Below are 16898 nucleotides of genomic sequence, written 5' to 3'. Positions count from 1 at the left end.
TCACACTACATCTTGTTACAGAAGTGAAACTAATGATATATATTCAGAAATATTTCCTGCAGTTTGGTTCTTAGGAGCCAGCAAGCGCCTAAGAGGACACGTATGAGAAAGTGTGGAATGTGGTGGCAGCAGAGAGGGAGGCGGGCTGTGCTGGGGAGACGGCGAGGCTGGTCCTCAGCCGTGTGATGGTTGGGCGTCATCCCACCTGTCCCTCCCTGTTTCCTAGAACTGTAACCCGTCCCTTAGACACACACAGACACACACACACACACACACACACACGGGTTCAGATAAAGGTATTTAGCACCTCAAAATTCAAAAAGCAAACATCGTGGTGTTATCTTGAGCCTCAGTATTTTCATCCACAGAATGGGGAATGGAACAAGAAAGAGTTCTCTAAGATCTATGACTGGTGAGAATACCAAGTCTTGAAAATTTTCCTGGACATGAAAACCTTAAGAATTACATGTCAGGCTAGGCCCGGCTAAGGAGCTAATGTGCTTGGTCCTGTAATTTCAGGAACTTTAAACTACATGTTCACACATAGAAAAACAACCCCTGACCACTCCCTGGATTTTTCAGCAGAGTGCATGCCTCCCTCATCCTTCCAGTGACTTGAGGAAGCAGAGAGTCTCTCTGGGAAGCCTCAGGCCTGAGGCCAGGCTGGCCAGAGGTGACAAGCAAGGCCAAGGTTAGTGAAGAAAAGAGAGGTGTGAGCGCCTGGGAGTGCCAGCTGGTGACCACACTCATCCACATCACCTGCCTCACCACCTCCAGTGCTGGAGTTTGCGGGAATTCATGACCTCCACTTCACTGCATTCATCTTAATGACTGGTCACTTAGTAAATAAATCACTGTTTCTTCTAAGAGCCCCACGGGTCTCGAACCTCAACCTGGAGATTGGTAGGAACTGTCCTGCATCTCCAGTGGGGTTGTCACCGCAAGGAAAAGATTTGCAATCACTGCTCAGAAACTTGGGGCAAAGGTTTTTTCTCTCCCTCCTGCTGTCCCTCATTGATGGGAGGTGTAGAGCCTCCATATTCCTCTTTACCCCACACCCAACCCCAGTAGAGGACTTAGAACATTCCAGGACTAGGAAACAAAGGTACCAACCTAGTTGCCACATGCTTACAACTATATGTGTGTGTGTGTGTGTGTGTGTGTGTGTGTGTGTATGTGTATAATGTAAATATACCTATATATTTACATTATTCTCCTTCTTTGTTTCCTCAAAACCTTTTGGAGTCAGAAATCTGACTTCCTCTCCACAACACAGGAGTTGCCATGGAATATCTCTATAAGCAAGAAAAAAAAAGCTATTGATGCTATCTTTCCATTTTATTAGAACTTTCCGAGCATCTCTCTCTTCCTCATCTCATCAATGAGCTCCTGGATTCTTTGGTTTCGGGTCTTTTCGTACGGGCTCGGTCGTCGAGGGATCAGGTTGGGTGGCTGGACTTCATCTTCCAGGCCATGGATTTTGTAGGGCACATCCACAGCGTTGGTTTCTGGATGGTCCTCGGTGGCATTGGTGCTGGAAGTATTGAGAGGCACCTCCAGGGGTACGCCTGGCGGAGGCTGCACCTCCATGACTAGAGTGGGCACTGGAAGGGTGGGCACGAGCTCTTCGATGTCATTGTGCTTTCCGGAGGGTGGCTCTGCCCTGTCGTCCACATCAGTGAGGTTGTCGTGCAGCTTACAAGACTTGCAGCACAGCTTATTGTAGCCTGGGATGGAGCAATAGCGAGACAAGACTTCCATCCTACAGAACACTGACTTGTCGCCTTGGCAGCGGCCCTCTGAAAGAGAAAAGTGGGACAAATAACCAAAGGACAGATAAGGGGGACCTTCTTCCCCCACAGGAAGCAGTTTGCTGGAGGAGGCATTTAAAAGAGCCCAGAGACAGCACAGAGGCAAGCGAGCTCACACAGAAACTCTGTGTGGTTTAGAGACGAGGGAGCCCTTGGGCAGGGTGGCGTCCGGGGACCCCCGCCCTGGAGTGGTGTCACACTAGCTGTGAGCAATGCTCCCCTCTTCCAAGCAGGCCCCAGGTGAGTCCAGATGTTTCAGTATCTGTCAGAGTTGGAGACAGAAATGAGGTCTGTCTGTTCTTAAGGAGTGATTCCAAGCCCAAAGAATTGGGCTTTGTCAGCTCTTCACATGTGAGATCCCAGTGGTAACCTCAGTGACGTTCTGTGGCACAGTTTGACTCTATTTACAATCATCTTTAACCTGTAACTATAGCAAAATTAAACCTAAAAGAACCAATTGCTAACGCCCAAAAAAGCAAATCCCAGAGCCTCGGTTATGGCCTCGCCATACTCCTCCACGTCTTGTTTCCATCTTCATCCAAACCCCTCAGATGCGCTTTGCTTCTGGAAAGTGCCTACATAAAAATTAAGTCACCCAGACTTGTCTGGGATTTCTTCCACCTGCCTCAACTTATGTGACACCCTGTGTCCTGCCACTGCGTCACCCACCACACGGCTCTGCCACAACTGGGCTTCTGGTCACTTTCCAAAGTGTTCCAGAACTCGACGCCTTCACACAGGCCAGGCCAGCCTTACATGTAGACCCAGCCCAGCATATCTGCCGCTTTCTTTCCCACCCAAGATCTGCTCATCCGTGGTCCAAGTGCATGGAGAAGCCTGCCTCTGCAGAGGCCGCTGTTTTCTCTCTCGCCTCCTCTTTCCTCATGGCTGTCTCCTTCTCAGCCTAGCTCCAACCCTGTCTGCAGCGATATTAATAAGACCCACTCCTCTCGTCTTGTTCTCAGCCTCTGTCTTCTTCCCAAATTTCTACCCACTTCCCTTTCCACTAACACCTAATTCCACACATAAATTAGGTGTTATTGAGATGATTTACAAAAGTTCATTCAACATAGAAGAATAAACCATGTAACGGGATATTTGATCCATCATAAATTCCTAATCACTGACCTCAATGGGCCCCACTCTCCAACTGTGTTCCCTGCTCAGCCACCCTCTACTCTTCATAATGGGCATTTCAGACTTTTCCCATCTGCTGTGCCCTCCTATCCCCTCAGTCTCCTTAGGGCAGGTGACATCTCCTACTGAAAGGCAGCAAAGAGGGGAGATGGGAAGGTAGGAAGGAGGGGAGGGACAGCCACTGGTGGGAACCACACCCAACATAGTTACTCTTTGCACTAACGCAGGGTGTGTTCCACATCTGCATGTAAAGCTATGCTAACTCATTGAGATAGCCTGTAATAACAGACAGGCAGGCCCTCTCCCATGTGAAAGCCCATGGTTCTGACATCTTCCCTCTGCTGGCCATTGCTGCAGCTTATAATTTCACTTTACAAGCTGGTAACCCACTTACTTGGACACCAGCCTCAAACTTTTGGAGCTTCAGGCTCTTGGATACAACTGCCTACTAGATACCCCTCAATTTCTGTGGCATCAAAAGTAGACTCCACGCGTCCAGCCCAAGTCCATGGCCTCCACTGGCATCATCCGTCTCAGAGAATGGTCCTTCATGCACACAAGCCAGACCCCGGGGACCCCCTGTCCGGTCAGCTGGATATATGAACACATCACAGTGCAGACTGAAGCTCCTGGAATGCATCTCCCTTGTTTCAGGATGAGGACATGCCTCCTCCACCTCTCCAAGCTCTCAGGCCTTGCTTGCCTTGCTCTGCAGGGTTCTCCCTGTGGCTGCAGGCCCTTTGCACATACTATATCTCTCTTCTTCCTCATCCTTGAGGCTCAGCTGACACACGTCCTCCTTGGTCGAGCACTGCCTGGCCTCCCTGGGAGGCAGCATCCCGCAGTGTGTGGTCTAGTGGTGCCGCGGGTCACCCCTTCCCAGCACCTCATCCCAGCTACCAAGTCCACGTTTGCTGTCAGGTAAGGTAACTAATGCCTGACAGTTTCATCATCCTGAAAGCTACAAAGGGCAGAGCCCAAAGCTGTATCCGGGTGTCCCTTTATCCCAGAGCCTAGATCAGAGAATCAAAGAATATGGAAGTGTTCCATGTGAGTAAGACAGATGCTAGTAACTGAGTAAGTTCCAAACAAGGAATTCGTGGATATTAGAATAGCGGTGCTACAGGCAAGAACATACAGGGGCATATATCATCAGAGAGGGCCCCAACCTTGGCGCTGAGCTTCTAAGTGGCTGAAATGAGGAAACATGACTGGGCAAGGGCTGATGACATGAAGAGCTAGGGACAGATGGGCTGTTTAGGAAAAGCACAGGTCTTCCTAACCCTGAGATGGAGAAACAGGCCAACATGTGGAGGGGAAAGGCAGATGGTCTTGCACAGAGGGTCAATTCCAGAAATCAAACTAAAATGATCCTGAAATGTGACTTTCAGGGTTTTAAAACCTTGGATAAAATTTTACATTAAATATTCAAGATCTGAGACAGATGAAATCAGAATAGTGCTGTTTGAAGCTGGGTGGAACATACTCAGAGCCTCTGCTTCCTCCCTCCTGGCCCCTTTACCCTCGCTGGCAGCCACTGAGGTAGGCACGTGAAAACCATGCCTACAGCCCCCAGGAGACACAGGGGGCTTTGGTAACACTAGGTGTGGCATCTCCCCCAGGCACTGGCCATCAGCTGGGGCAGGGAGGCAAGAGGCCTAGATCTCAACAAGGATGGGGCAGGCCTGGCCGTGCTGCTGGGACTGGGCGCCCCTGCCCCGGAGACGCCCTCTCCCGTCACCTGAGCCGCCTCCTTCACACAATATCAGGACTGGCATTAAGCATCTCCGTCACTTGTCTCCCGCCAGGCGGGGATCCTGAGAAGCCGGTGTCACGTCAGTCTAGGGTAGGGGTCTGCCAACCACACATGTTGGCGAGTTGGTCCCTCCACCTGGTTTTGTAAACGGGATTTTATCGGAGCAGTCCTGCTGGTGGCCTGCCTGCAACTCTAGACAGGGTGCCCTCAGCAGGGATTTCTCCTGACCTGTCTGGGCAAGGAGACTTAGTGGACACAGCTCATCAGACACAGTTGTCTCTTGGTCTCCTGTCTCTTGAGCTGGGAGTCTTTCAATGATCAGAGCTCTGAGCAGGCTGAGTTCAGTCATGGCTACTGTGACACCCACCCAAAGGCTGCTACCTGGCACCCGGTGCCCTGACGCCTGTCTCCACAGTGCTGGGTGGCCATCATTTCCCATGAACTCCCTCCGCCCTGGAACAGGCCCCCTTCATGGGAAAGGGAAGGACAGATGCCCCGATTAGGAGGTCCCACGTTAGACCTTGACATGCTGCGTGGTCCTTGTCAGCAAGGGGAGTGGACACACAGGCCCTGTGGACCCTGAGGGCAGGCCGTGGGAGACAAGGTAGGCATGGCTGGGCACACACCTGTGTGACTGCTGCAGGCCAGGAGCTCAGAGCTACAGCTGCCTTGTCCTTCTCCAGCCTAGGCTCTCCGGAGGCTGGTCTAGCCCCTGAGTTGTGCCAGGAGCCAGGGCAGTGGCCTGATGGTGGCTCAGGGCACAGTGACCTGGACGTTATCTCTGCTACTAAACACATATTCCCATTCCACAGGCTCAGATCCCAAAGATGGGCCCTGTTCCCAACTATGAGGCCTTATCTACAAGGAGAGAACCGAGGTGTCTAAAAAAATAAATAAATAAATAAATAAATAAAATTAAAAAAAAAAAAAAAAGAACCGAGGTGTCCCTGCAAGGTGCCTGTTAGCACTAAAGGTTCAAAAATCATGGTGGGGTGTCTCCATCGGCTGCTGTCATGTTTTGAAAAATGCCTGGGGAGGGGGCCTAGGCCTCGGGCGGTGGAGGGGCCCTCAGCATCTCTGCTGAGCAGGGGAAGGGGGACGGGAAAGTCACTGGAATCAGAAACTGAGGAGCTGATGTCCCAGAAAGGCACCTGCAGCTCTACAGCGCCGTCGGCCACAGAGGTGAAAAGAAGGAGGCAGCAGTGTGCCAGACCCAAGCATCCAGTTTCACTGAACTTTTATTGAGTTTATTTGTGGGATGCATGACAGGAAGTCTTTCCACGGTTAGTAAGAGTAAAAGATCATTTTCACAGTCACTTTGGCACACACTAACGTTGTCTCATAAAAAAACCAGAAAAGCAACGACAATGGAACCTATATAACACGTCATTAGATACATACAAAACACTAATAAAATATCCCTGATGAACCAAAGTGCATATAGACAGAGAGCACAACGCCCAGGACTGTTATTGCACCTTCCCAGAGTCACGCGTGTCACTCGCATCGCCTAAGTCAAAGTTGGAAGTTAACAGTCGTGAGAATTAGTATGTGTTACACCGCGTATTTACATAACAGTAACTAGTGCCAAGGGAGAGCTGGACGCTGTCCAGCGGGGATGCTATGAAGAGGGGACAGGGCTGGGGCAGGAGGGGAGTGGCCGGCTGGACTGCTGCACTGGTCACACCAAGGGCCAGGCCAGTCGCCCTCTGGTGTAAGGTAGTGCCAGCGGCAGCGTGCTCAGGGCTCCAACAGTCAGCGCCAAAGGTGATCCCGCGCCTGGGGCCCTGCACAGGCCTGGGCCTCCTGGACTCCTGGACTCAGCCAGGCCTCCTGAACTGAGAAGTCTTATCCTTGGCCAAAGGTGGGTGAGCCGGCCGCCTGCCTCTAGGTTGCACTGCCTGCCTCCTGCCTGGGTCATGTCTCCCCTCTGAAGCTGGAGCTAGCAGCCAATTCTGTTACCTTTCAACTTTAAGGCATCTTCTACATAGTTTTATCTAAGCAAAAAAGCAATAAAAATTGAGGTAATTCTGTAGTTGTTCACACGGGTAGGCGGCCACATCCACGTGAGACAGCCTTGAACTCTCACTTTCTCGCCCCTGTGCATGGGGCGATGTGCACACGATGAGAAAGGCCATTGGAGCAAATGGACAGAGAATGGAAGTGGCGGCGTGTCCTGATGTCCCACCGCAGGGACACATTCCCTGCCTCTTCCGCTTGACCTGAACCCCAAGAGGGGCTGGGTACGGGGGCCAAGGGTTGTGTGAGCTGGACGCAACGGCCACAGGAAGCAGGCCACGGTCACACGAATCAGGAGGACACACTGAGCACAGGGTCAGCAGCGGCAGCAGCAGCAGAGGAGGCTAGGGAGCCCCTGGCACACTGCTGGACACGGGCCGGGCGCCAGGCTGGTGACGCACAACTGCACCCCCGAGACCCCTCTGGGCTCCCTCACTGGGAGGCGGCGTTTGAAAGGGGGCAGGTGGGCGCCCCCTCAACTTCCAACCTGCAGCTCCAGCCTGGAGGGCTGTGGCCCTGTGAGGCGGTCACAAAGTGGTCACATTCACACTTGGGCCTCTGGCCCCTCCAGCACCACGACAGATCTTTGCCCCTTTAAAAGCCATCACCACCAGGTCCTGGCACCCCCACAAGAGGCCAGTGCCCCGGGCCGTGCCTCTGCAGGACTGGCACTCCCGGCCAGGTGGCTCCAAAGGAGACAGCCGAGCACAGATGCCCGGAGAAACAGATTCCACCAACAGAGCTTAGGAAGAGTCAGGGGAGTTTTCCATAGACAGAGAGGAGGGGCGCCCACGGCAAGCTCCACAAGGCGCAGGGCATGCACTGGAGGGCAGAGACAGAGTTATAAACGGGCCGGTTACTTGACGAGGTCTCCTGGACTGGCGAGTTGGGGTCCGGTCGGGATAGCCACTGGACCACGTAGCTCTTCTTGGAGGGGTCAGAGGTGTTTCCTAGAGGAAAAAGACAGGCACCTGTGGCTGCTAGGGTACCGGGTCTGGGCCTCCAGTCCACCCACCCCAGACAGGAGGGCTCTGTGGACTCTGGTGTCCCAGGGACAGATGGGCCCCAGTCACCCTCCAGGCCCGACTCCTGCCTCTCCTACACCGAGCATCTGGGGCCTCAGCTACACAGGGTCGCTCCCCAACAGGCCCCGCCAGCACCGCCTTATCTTGAGAAGTGCTGGGAACGAGAGACCCTGGCTCTACACTCCCCTCGGCTGGGGCACACCTGACCGCCTGAGCCCCCCGGTCTGTAGCAGGGACCCTGACTGGGCCTATGCCATGAGCTGTCCAGGAAGAGCTGGTGTGTGTGCAGCCCTTGGCAAGGCACCCAGCGCAGTGTTCTGGCTGTTCTCCTCTCAGGGCGTTAGGTACCCTCTGCACTCACACAGGTACCCCTCCTCACACAGGTGCCCCTACTCACACAGGTACCCCTCCTCACACAGGTGACCCTCCTCACACAGGTAACCCTCCTCACACAGACACCCCTCCTCACACAGGTACCCCTACTCACACAGACACCCCTACTCACACAGGTGACCCTACTCACACAGGTACCCCTCCTCACACAGGTGACCCTCCTCACACAGGTAACCCTCCTCACACAGGTACTCCTACTCACACAGACACCCCTACTCACACAGGTACCCCTACTCACACAGACACCCCTACTCACACAGATACCCCCTACTCACACAGGTAACCCTCCTCACACAGACACCCCTACTCACACAGGTGACCCTACTCACACAGACACCCCTACTCACACAGGTGACCCTCCTCACACAGACATCCCTACTCACACAGATACCCCCTACTCACACAGGTGACCCTACTCACACAGACATCCCTACTCACACAGGTAACCCTCCTCACACAGACACCCCTACTCACACAGATACCCCCTACTCACACAGGTAACCCTCCTCACACAGACACCCCTACTCACACAGATACCCCCTACTCACACAGGTAACCCTACTCACACAGGTACCCCTACTCACACAGATACCCCCTACTCACACAGGTGACCCTACTCACACAGATACCCCCTACTCACACAGGTCACCCTACTCACATAGGTAACCCTACTCACACAGGTAACCCTACTCACACAGGTCACCCTCCTCACACAGATACCCCCTACTCACACAGGTACCCCTACTCACACAGGTAACCCTACTCACACAGGTACCCCTACTCACACAGATACCCCCTACTCACACAGGTGACCCTACTCACACAGATATCCCCTACTCACACAGGTACCCCTACTCACACAGGTAACCCTCCTCACACAGACACCCCTACTCACACAGGTAACCCTACTCACACAGGTAACCCTACTCACACAGGCACCCCTACTCACACAGATACCCCCTACTCACACAGGTGACCCTACTCACACAGGTAACCCTCCTCACACAGATACCCCCTACTCACACAGGTGCCCCTACTCACACAGATATCCCCTACTCACACAGGTACCCCTACTCACACAGGTACCCCTCCTCACACAGATACCCCCTACTCACACAGGCACCCCTACTCACACAGGTAACCCTCCTCACACAGACACCCCTCCTCACACAGATACCCCCTACTCACACAGGTAACCCTACTCACACAGGTAACCCTCCTCACACAGATACCCCCTACTCACACAGGTACCCCTACTCACACAGGTAACCCTACTCACACAGGTAACCCTCCTCACACAGATACCCCTACTCACACAGGTAACCCTCCTCACACAGATACCCCCTACTCACACAGGTGCCCCTCCTCACACAGGTGACCCTCCTCACACAGACACCCCTACTCACACAGGTAACCCTCCTCACACAGGTAACCCTCCTCACACAGGTAACCCTCCTCACACAGACACCCCTACTCACACAGGTAACCCTACTCACACAGGTGCCCCCTACTCACACAGGTGCCCCCTACTCACACAGGTAACCCTCCTCACACAGACACCCCTACTCACACAGGTAACCCTACTCACACAGGTACCCCTACTCACACAGGTAACCCTCCTCACACAGACACCCCTACTCACACAGGTAACCCTCCTCACACAGACACCCCTACTCACACAGGTAACCCTCCTCACACAGACACCCCTACTCACACAGGTAACCCTACTCACACAGGTACCCCTACTCACACAGGTAACCCTCCTCACACAGATACCCCCTATTCACACAGGTACCCCTACTCACACAGATACCCCCTACTCACACAGGTAACCCTCCTCACACAGACACCCCTACTCACACAGGTAACCCTCCTCACACAGATACCCCCTACTCACACAGGTAACCCTCCTCACACAGTTCCCCCTACTCACACAGGTACCCCTACTCACACAGGTAACCCTACTCACACAGGTGACCCTACTCACACAGGTACCCCTACTCACACAGATACCCCCTACTCACACAGGTGACCCTACTCACACAGATACCCCCTACTCACACAGGTACCCCTACTCACACAGGTAACCCTACTCACACAGGTAACCCTCCTCACACAGGTACCCCTACTCACACAGGTAACCCTCCTCACACAGATACCCCCTACTCACACAGGTGACCCTACTGACACAGGTACCCCTACTCACACAGGTGACCCTACTCACACAGGTGACCCTACTCACACAGATACCCCCTACTCACACAGGTGACCCTACTCACACAGGGGACCCTACTCACACAGGGGACCCTACTCACACAGGGGACCCTACTCACACAGGTAACCCTCCTCACACAGATACCCCCTACTCACACAGGTGACCCTACTCACACAGGTACCCCTACTCACACAGGTGACCCTACTCACACAGGTGACCCTACTCACACAGGTAACCCTACTCACACAGGTGACCCTACTCACACAGGGGACCCTACTCACACAGGGGACCCTACTCACACAGGGGACCCTACTCACAGAGATACCCCCTACTCATTCACACAGGTAACCCTATTCACACAGGTAGCCCCTATCACATGGGTATCCCCTACTCCCTATTCACACAGGCACCCTCTATACTCACACAGGTACCCTTACTCACACAGATCCCCCCTACTCACTCACCCAGGTAACCCTATTCACACAGGTAGCCCCTATCACATGGGTATCCCCTACTCACAAGGGTGCCCTATTCACACAGGTACTCCATACTCACACAGGTACCACCTATACTCACAAGGGTGCCCCTACTTACACAAGTACCCCTATTCACATGGGTAACCCCTACTCATATGGATACACCCTACTCACATGGGTACCCCTACTCTCACAGGTATCCACACACACTGGCATCCCCTACTCACTTGGGTACCCTCTATACTCACATGGGTACCCCTACCCACATGAGTACCCCCTACTCACACAGGTACCCCCTACTCAGACAGGAACGGGCTGAGCCCTGATGTGCAGTCACCATGAATCTGGTTTCCCTCCCAGACCAAAAGGGAGTGCCAGGAAGGCAGGGATGGGCTGAGTCCCTGCCGTTCTCCACTAGGGCCTGGCCTGGAGATGAGCATGGCAAATGCCAGTTCCTTTCATCCCCTGCCAGGGAAAGGTCCCAGACCAGGCCTGGGTGGCCTTGGCTTCTCCTCCAAGTTCACAGCTGCTCTCTTTGGCCAGTTGTGGGAAGAGTTGCCTTTGCCTGGCTACCCTCCTCCCTGGACCTGCTGCATGCAGGGCTTACGGGGACAGGGGCCGAGCCTGCAGATCCTTGCTGTCTCAGGCCGCTCCTCCCGGCAGACCCCGAAGCTGTCGTCCGCAGTTCGGCAGAGCACTGGCCGTTCCTGGGTGCCGTTCCCACAGGTTACTGAGCACTGCAGACAGAGAGAACCAGTCAGGGCCCACCTCCCACGCTAGGCTAGGTCTGCAAGGGCTCTCCAAGTGGGTGACCCCACGACACTTGGGAGGTGGAGAGGGACAGAGGGGAGAGTGTGAGCTAGAGGTCTGCCCGGCCTTGCCCTAGCCTCTGGCAGCTGCCTCAGGCTCTCGGGCTCTCAGGTGAATTGGAGAGAACAAATATGCAGGGCCGGATAGAGCCCGGCACTTCTGGACTCTCAACGAGTGCTTCCCTTCCCCATCTAGAGGAGTTGAGGCCTGGAGGAACGGCTGTGCACTGCGGATCACCAAGAAAGCTCTGCCTGCGTGCAGGAGGCATTGGCAGAGGACGCTCCCTCCCCCAGACACAGAGCTCTGTGCCACCAGCACCCTCACGGTCCCCTCCAGTCTCTGGCCCCCTTGGCATAGCCACACTGGGAAGGGCCGGAAGAAGCCATCATGCCCAGACTCCTGGCTCTGCTCACAGCTCAACCCAGCTGAGCCAAAGGAGGATTCTCAAGTTCTTGCCTCCTGTGTGAGAAAGGGCTGACTCAGCAGACTGGGTTGCTTGAAACTTCCCAGTCCCAAGAAAGGCCTGTTTTCAGAACTGGCCCTTGGTTAACTCTAAACCAAGTTCATGGAATGGTCTGTCTGCTAAGAGCATACCTGTGTGCCTGAGGTCCTGAACCAGGCTGTACCAACTTGTTTGGTTGGCTTACACCAAGAATATAATGTGTGGTGAGCATCTGCTCTCCTTCTGGGGTCCAGGGCTTCAGTAGTGGATGTCAGCCATGCAGGCACCCTGTGCTCCCATGAAGGATCCCCAGTGAGAATCCTGGACACCTGGACACCTGGATGCTTGTGCCCAGTTTCCTCCAGACTTCACCCAAGTGCTTTTCCCTCTGCTGATTCTACTCTGTACTGATTCAACTCCCAGATGCTGAAGTTGGATTTAGAAAAGGCAGAGGAACCTGAGATCAAATTGCCAACATCTGTTGGATCATAGAAAAAGAAAGAGCATTCCAGAAAAACATCTACTACTGTTTTATCGACTGTGCTACAGCCTTTGACTGTGTGGATCACAACAATCTGTGGAAAATTCTTAAAGAGACGAGAATACCAGGCCATCTCACCTGCCTCCTGAGGAACCTGTATGCAGGTCAAGAAGCAACAGTTAGAATCAAACATGGAACAAGAGACTGGTTTCTAACTAGGAAAGGAGTACACCAAGGCTGTATATTGTCACTCTGCTTATTTAACTTATATTCAGAATACATCATGTGAAATGCCAGGCTAGATGAAACAAAAGCTGAATCAAGATTTCCAGGAGAAATATCAATAACCTCAGATATGCAGATGATACCACCCTTATGTCAGAAAGCAGAGAGGAACTCAAGAGCCTCTTGATGAAAGTGAAAGAGGAGAGTGGAAAAGCTGGCTTAAAATTCAACATTCAAAAAACGAAGATCATGGCCTCTGGTCCCACCACTTCTTGGCAAATAGATGGGGATATAATGGAACAGTGACAGACTTTATTTTCTTGGACTCCAAAGTTACTGCAGATGATGACTGCAACCATGAAAAGATGCTTGCTGCTTGGAAGAAAAACTATGATCAACCTAGACATTGTATTAAAAAGAAGAGACATTACTTTGCCGACAAAGATCCTATTCAAGGCTATGGTTTCTCCAGTAGTCATGTATGGATGTGAGAGTTGGACTATAAGCAAAGCTGAGTGGTGAAGAATTGATGCTTTTGAACTGTGGTGTTGGAGAAGACTCTTGAGAGTCCCTTGGACTGCAAGGAGATAAAATCAGTCAATCCTAAAGGAAATCAACCCTGAAGATTCGTTAGAAGGACTGACACTGAAGTTCTAATACTTTGGCCATCTGGGGCAAAGAGCCGACTCATTAGAAAAGACCTTGATGTTGGGAAAGATTGAAGGCAGGAGGAGAAGGGGACGACAGAGGACGAGCTGGTTGGATGGCATCACTGACTCAATGGACATGAGTTTGAGCAAGCTCCAGGAGTTGGTGATGGACAAGGAAGCCTGGTGTGTCCATGGGGTTGCAAAGAGTTGGACACGACTAAGCGACTGAACAACAACAGAACTTTCATTGTAATAAAGCATAACCATGACCATAGCAACTTCCGTGGGAATCTTTGAGCCCAAAGCTGGTCTTGGCAACCCCTGACCCACCAGGCGTGTGGGCTAGATGTCAGCGCTCCCATCAGCTCAGCCTGGCCCCCAGAACTCTCCTCCAGCCCCTGAGACTATCCTCACTATTTTTTCAGCCAGATCTAAGCCCTCCTTTGCTCACGTCCCCTCTTGCAAGTCTGATTGGCCTTTTAGCCACAGCTCTGCCCCCAGAGACAAAAGCCCAGGCCTCCTTTTGCATCTTGGAGCCCAGGCTGCCCCTAGTCTTCTGGGGTTCCAGTCTCCCATAGCACATGGGAGCCTCTGCCCTGCAGAGTAAAGATACACATTCCTCCAAGTTTCACACAGGACAGTAGCCAAGGAAGCGTGGGTGCCCTGAGACCTACAGGAAGTGGCCTAGGGCAAGAACGGCATCCAGGCCAAGGCGGATCACCCCGGCCACCTCGGTCCCACCCAAGCTTGGTTTCGGGGCTGAGGGCACAGGGCCGGGGAACTGCTCACCTGGGACCAGGATCCGGCCCGCCACCGGCCAGGGCACAGCTCACGGTTGCAGGCCCGGCGGCCCTCGGGTCGAGCGTCATTGCAGTGCTTGGTGTGCACGGAGCGGGTGGTGTTGTTGTGCAGCGGCTGGACACAGCGCACGGAGCGAGCCTGCATGCCTGTCCGCCCACAGCTCCGACTACACGGCTCCCACTCGCCCGTGACCCACCTGCCAGGGCACACAGCACTCGGTCAGCCCCTGGAGAAACCCCGGTGGACTGGGGCAAGGCAGCCTGTTTCTCCAGGCGCATCTTCCCTGTGTCAGGAAGGTGCCCTGGAGGCCAGCTGTACCCCTGCCTGAGGCCCTGCAGACCATGAACCCCAAGCGTGCCCACTGCTGGGAGACCCTGGTTTGGGGGTGGCTTTTCTCCTTTCTTGGCCTCCTGACTCTGCCCTCTGACCTCACCAACCCTTCTGGGCAGTAGCATACACGCCCTCAGCACCTGTCCTCAAAGGGCCCCCACCTGCCTATCTACCCACCATCTCCCCTGCTCGGGGCCCTGCAAAAGGAAACTGGGCCCAGAAATGCAGCCCCATCAAATTCCGGGTCTGGAGGGTCAAGGCTGCAGCCCCTGGGATGAACTGTGAGGGAAACATCTACCACAGGGCCAGAAGCAAGCCCGACACCCCAGTTTGGAAAGAGCCTCAGTTTCCCCATCTGAGCATTAGTACTTGTCATTTCTAGCATCCCAGGTAGCCCTGATGGTTAAGAACCTGCCTGCCAGTGCAGGAGATGCAGGGTTCAATCCCTGGGTTGGGAAGATCCCCTGGAGAAGGGAATGGCAATGCACTCCAGTATTCTTGCCTGGAGAATCCCACGGACAGAGGAACTTGGTGGGCTACAGTCCATGGGGTCACAAAGATGTGCATTACTGTTTTCTTCTAGCTAGTCTGAAGGAGGAGGCCACTGCACAGCCTGAAACACCTTAGACTCCACAGAACATGTTGAGTGAGAAGACTCTGACATGTCTCAGGGCCTGTGAGGCCCAGAGCCGCCCAGAAACCAGATCCTGCACCACTGTCCACAGGAGCCCCAGGACGCTTCCCCCCTCCTCTAGTGGGGCTGGAGGGCAGAGAGGCCCGGCACTCACACAGGCTGGGAGCACTCCTGTGGGTTGCAGGTCCGGCGGATGGCTTTGGGCTTTGAGACGGAGTCGCAGAAGCCTCGGTGCACCATCTTGTGGTCCAGCCTCCGGCGGCAGCCATATTTGGTGAATTGGGACCCTGAAGATGAGAGCTTGAGGGGGCTCAATGGGACAGCATGGGCCCTCCCGCAGGTGTGGAGGGGCGGCTCCTCAGGCCACTTCAGCCCTGTTCTCCCTGTCCTGCTAATGGGGCGAGGGTGGGGCAGGTTTGGACAAGTCCAGCCTGGTGCCCGCCCAGCACCGCAGGCCAAGTGAGGGTGCCAGGCCAGGGAGAGCAGCCTCCTGGGTGGCTTCCTGGGGCAGGAGGGAAGGTTCTATCCCCTCTCCCAGCATTTAGTCACTTATTATACCTTGGGTTAATATGCACTGAGAACCTCACTAAACATGGAACACAGCCTGCAAGGCTCCTTCAGCCAGTCTAGTACAGCAGTTCTCAGCTGGTGGAGATTTTGTCCCTGGGGACATCTGGCAATGTCTGGGACACTTAGTTGTCACAATTGGAAAGGAGATGCCACCAGCATTGAACAGATAGAGGCTGGGAATACTGCTCAGCATTCTATAATCACAGGACAACCTCCAAAACAGACGACTACAGAGCCCAAAATGTCAACTGGGATAAGTCTCAAAATCTCAGCCTAGTGCGCTAGACATGAGAGAATATGACAGGGCAGCCTGAGTTAGACTGGGCATCTGGGGGTGCCCCAGGAAATACAGGATACCACTGCTCTGGTTTCATGGAAAGCAGTGAAGGAGGCTCCCCAGGGAGGAGATGGCCTGTGCAAAGGCCCCGAGGCAGAAGCACAGCATGTCCAGAAAACGAGCTAAGGCCAGCATGGACAGGACCAAGGGAGCGAGGGCTGGGAGTGCCAGTAGGACAGAGGGAGACGTCAGAGAGTTACTTGGACCTTGGAGGCCATGAGGAGAATTTTGTTTTTTATCAAGAGCAGAAGGATCTGCTGATAACTAAGACATCAGGAAAGGGTATGGTCTAATCTGCCCCTTTAATAGTTTAAAGTGGGGGCCAGTCAGGTAGTGAGGATGCCGCCAGGACTGGGAAGACAGTAACAGCAGATGAGTCCAAGAGAAATGCAGGAGGGAGGCTCAACAGGACTCACTGATAAAATCCAGGGCTGGGCGGCTCAGGGGACGGCTGGGTGCCACCCACTTAGGCAGCAGCACTGGGAGAACTCCCTGTCTCGTCTTGGTATGGGACCCTGCATGGTCCTGTGTGGTTTTGAAGGTGGTCTGTCCTGGGCAGCTGCTTCTGCAGGCTGAGTGTCTTCTCCTGCTTCTCATCTCCCCCAGTCCCCAAGGAACAGTGAACATACTGGGCAGATCATAGCTTCCTATCTGTTACATCGTACCCAAGTTTGAGGTCCAAGGCCAGTGGGACCTCCTTGCACCCAGCCCTGCCCCAGAAAGGAAAGGCCTTTCTGAATGAACTCAGGAGGGACCTGCAGAGGAGGCCTCTCCACTGGTCTCCAG

General features: G+C 53.8%; 1 protein-coding gene across 2 annotated transcripts in view; it reads right to left on the bottom strand.

The window, feature by feature from the left end:
* Positions 1 to 1319: 1319 nt before the first annotated feature.
* Positions 1320 to 16898, bottom strand: part of ADAMTS2 (ADAM metallopeptidase with thrombospondin type 1 motif 2) — a 255023-nt gene continuing 239444 nt past the window's right edge. For both annotated transcript variants that reach the window (XM_042250871.1, XM_042250872.2), the window contains 5 exons: positions 15360 to 15492; positions 14230 to 14437; positions 11440 to 11569; positions 7584 to 7673; positions 1320 to 1799 (listed from right to left, as the gene is read on the bottom strand). In XM_042250871.1, coding sequence (XP_042106805.1) covers positions 1342 to 1799; positions 7584 to 7673; positions 11440 to 11569; positions 14230 to 14437; positions 15360 to 15492 — 1019 coding nt within the window. In that variant the 3' untranslated portion in view covers positions 1320 to 1341. The remainder of the gene's footprint in view (positions 1800 to 7583; positions 7674 to 11439; positions 11570 to 14229; positions 14438 to 15359; positions 15493 to 16898) is intronic.

The sequence above is a fragment of the Ovis aries genome, chromosome 5 (genome assembly GCF_016772045.2).
Source record: "Ovis aries strain OAR_USU_Benz2616 breed Rambouillet chromosome 5, ARS-UI_Ramb_v3.0, whole genome shotgun sequence".
Classification (NCBI taxonomy): domain Eukaryota; kingdom Metazoa; phylum Chordata; class Mammalia; order Artiodactyla; family Bovidae; genus Ovis; species Ovis aries.
Note: the sequence above shows the minus strand (reverse complement) of the source record. Positions and strands in the feature narration are given on the sequence as shown.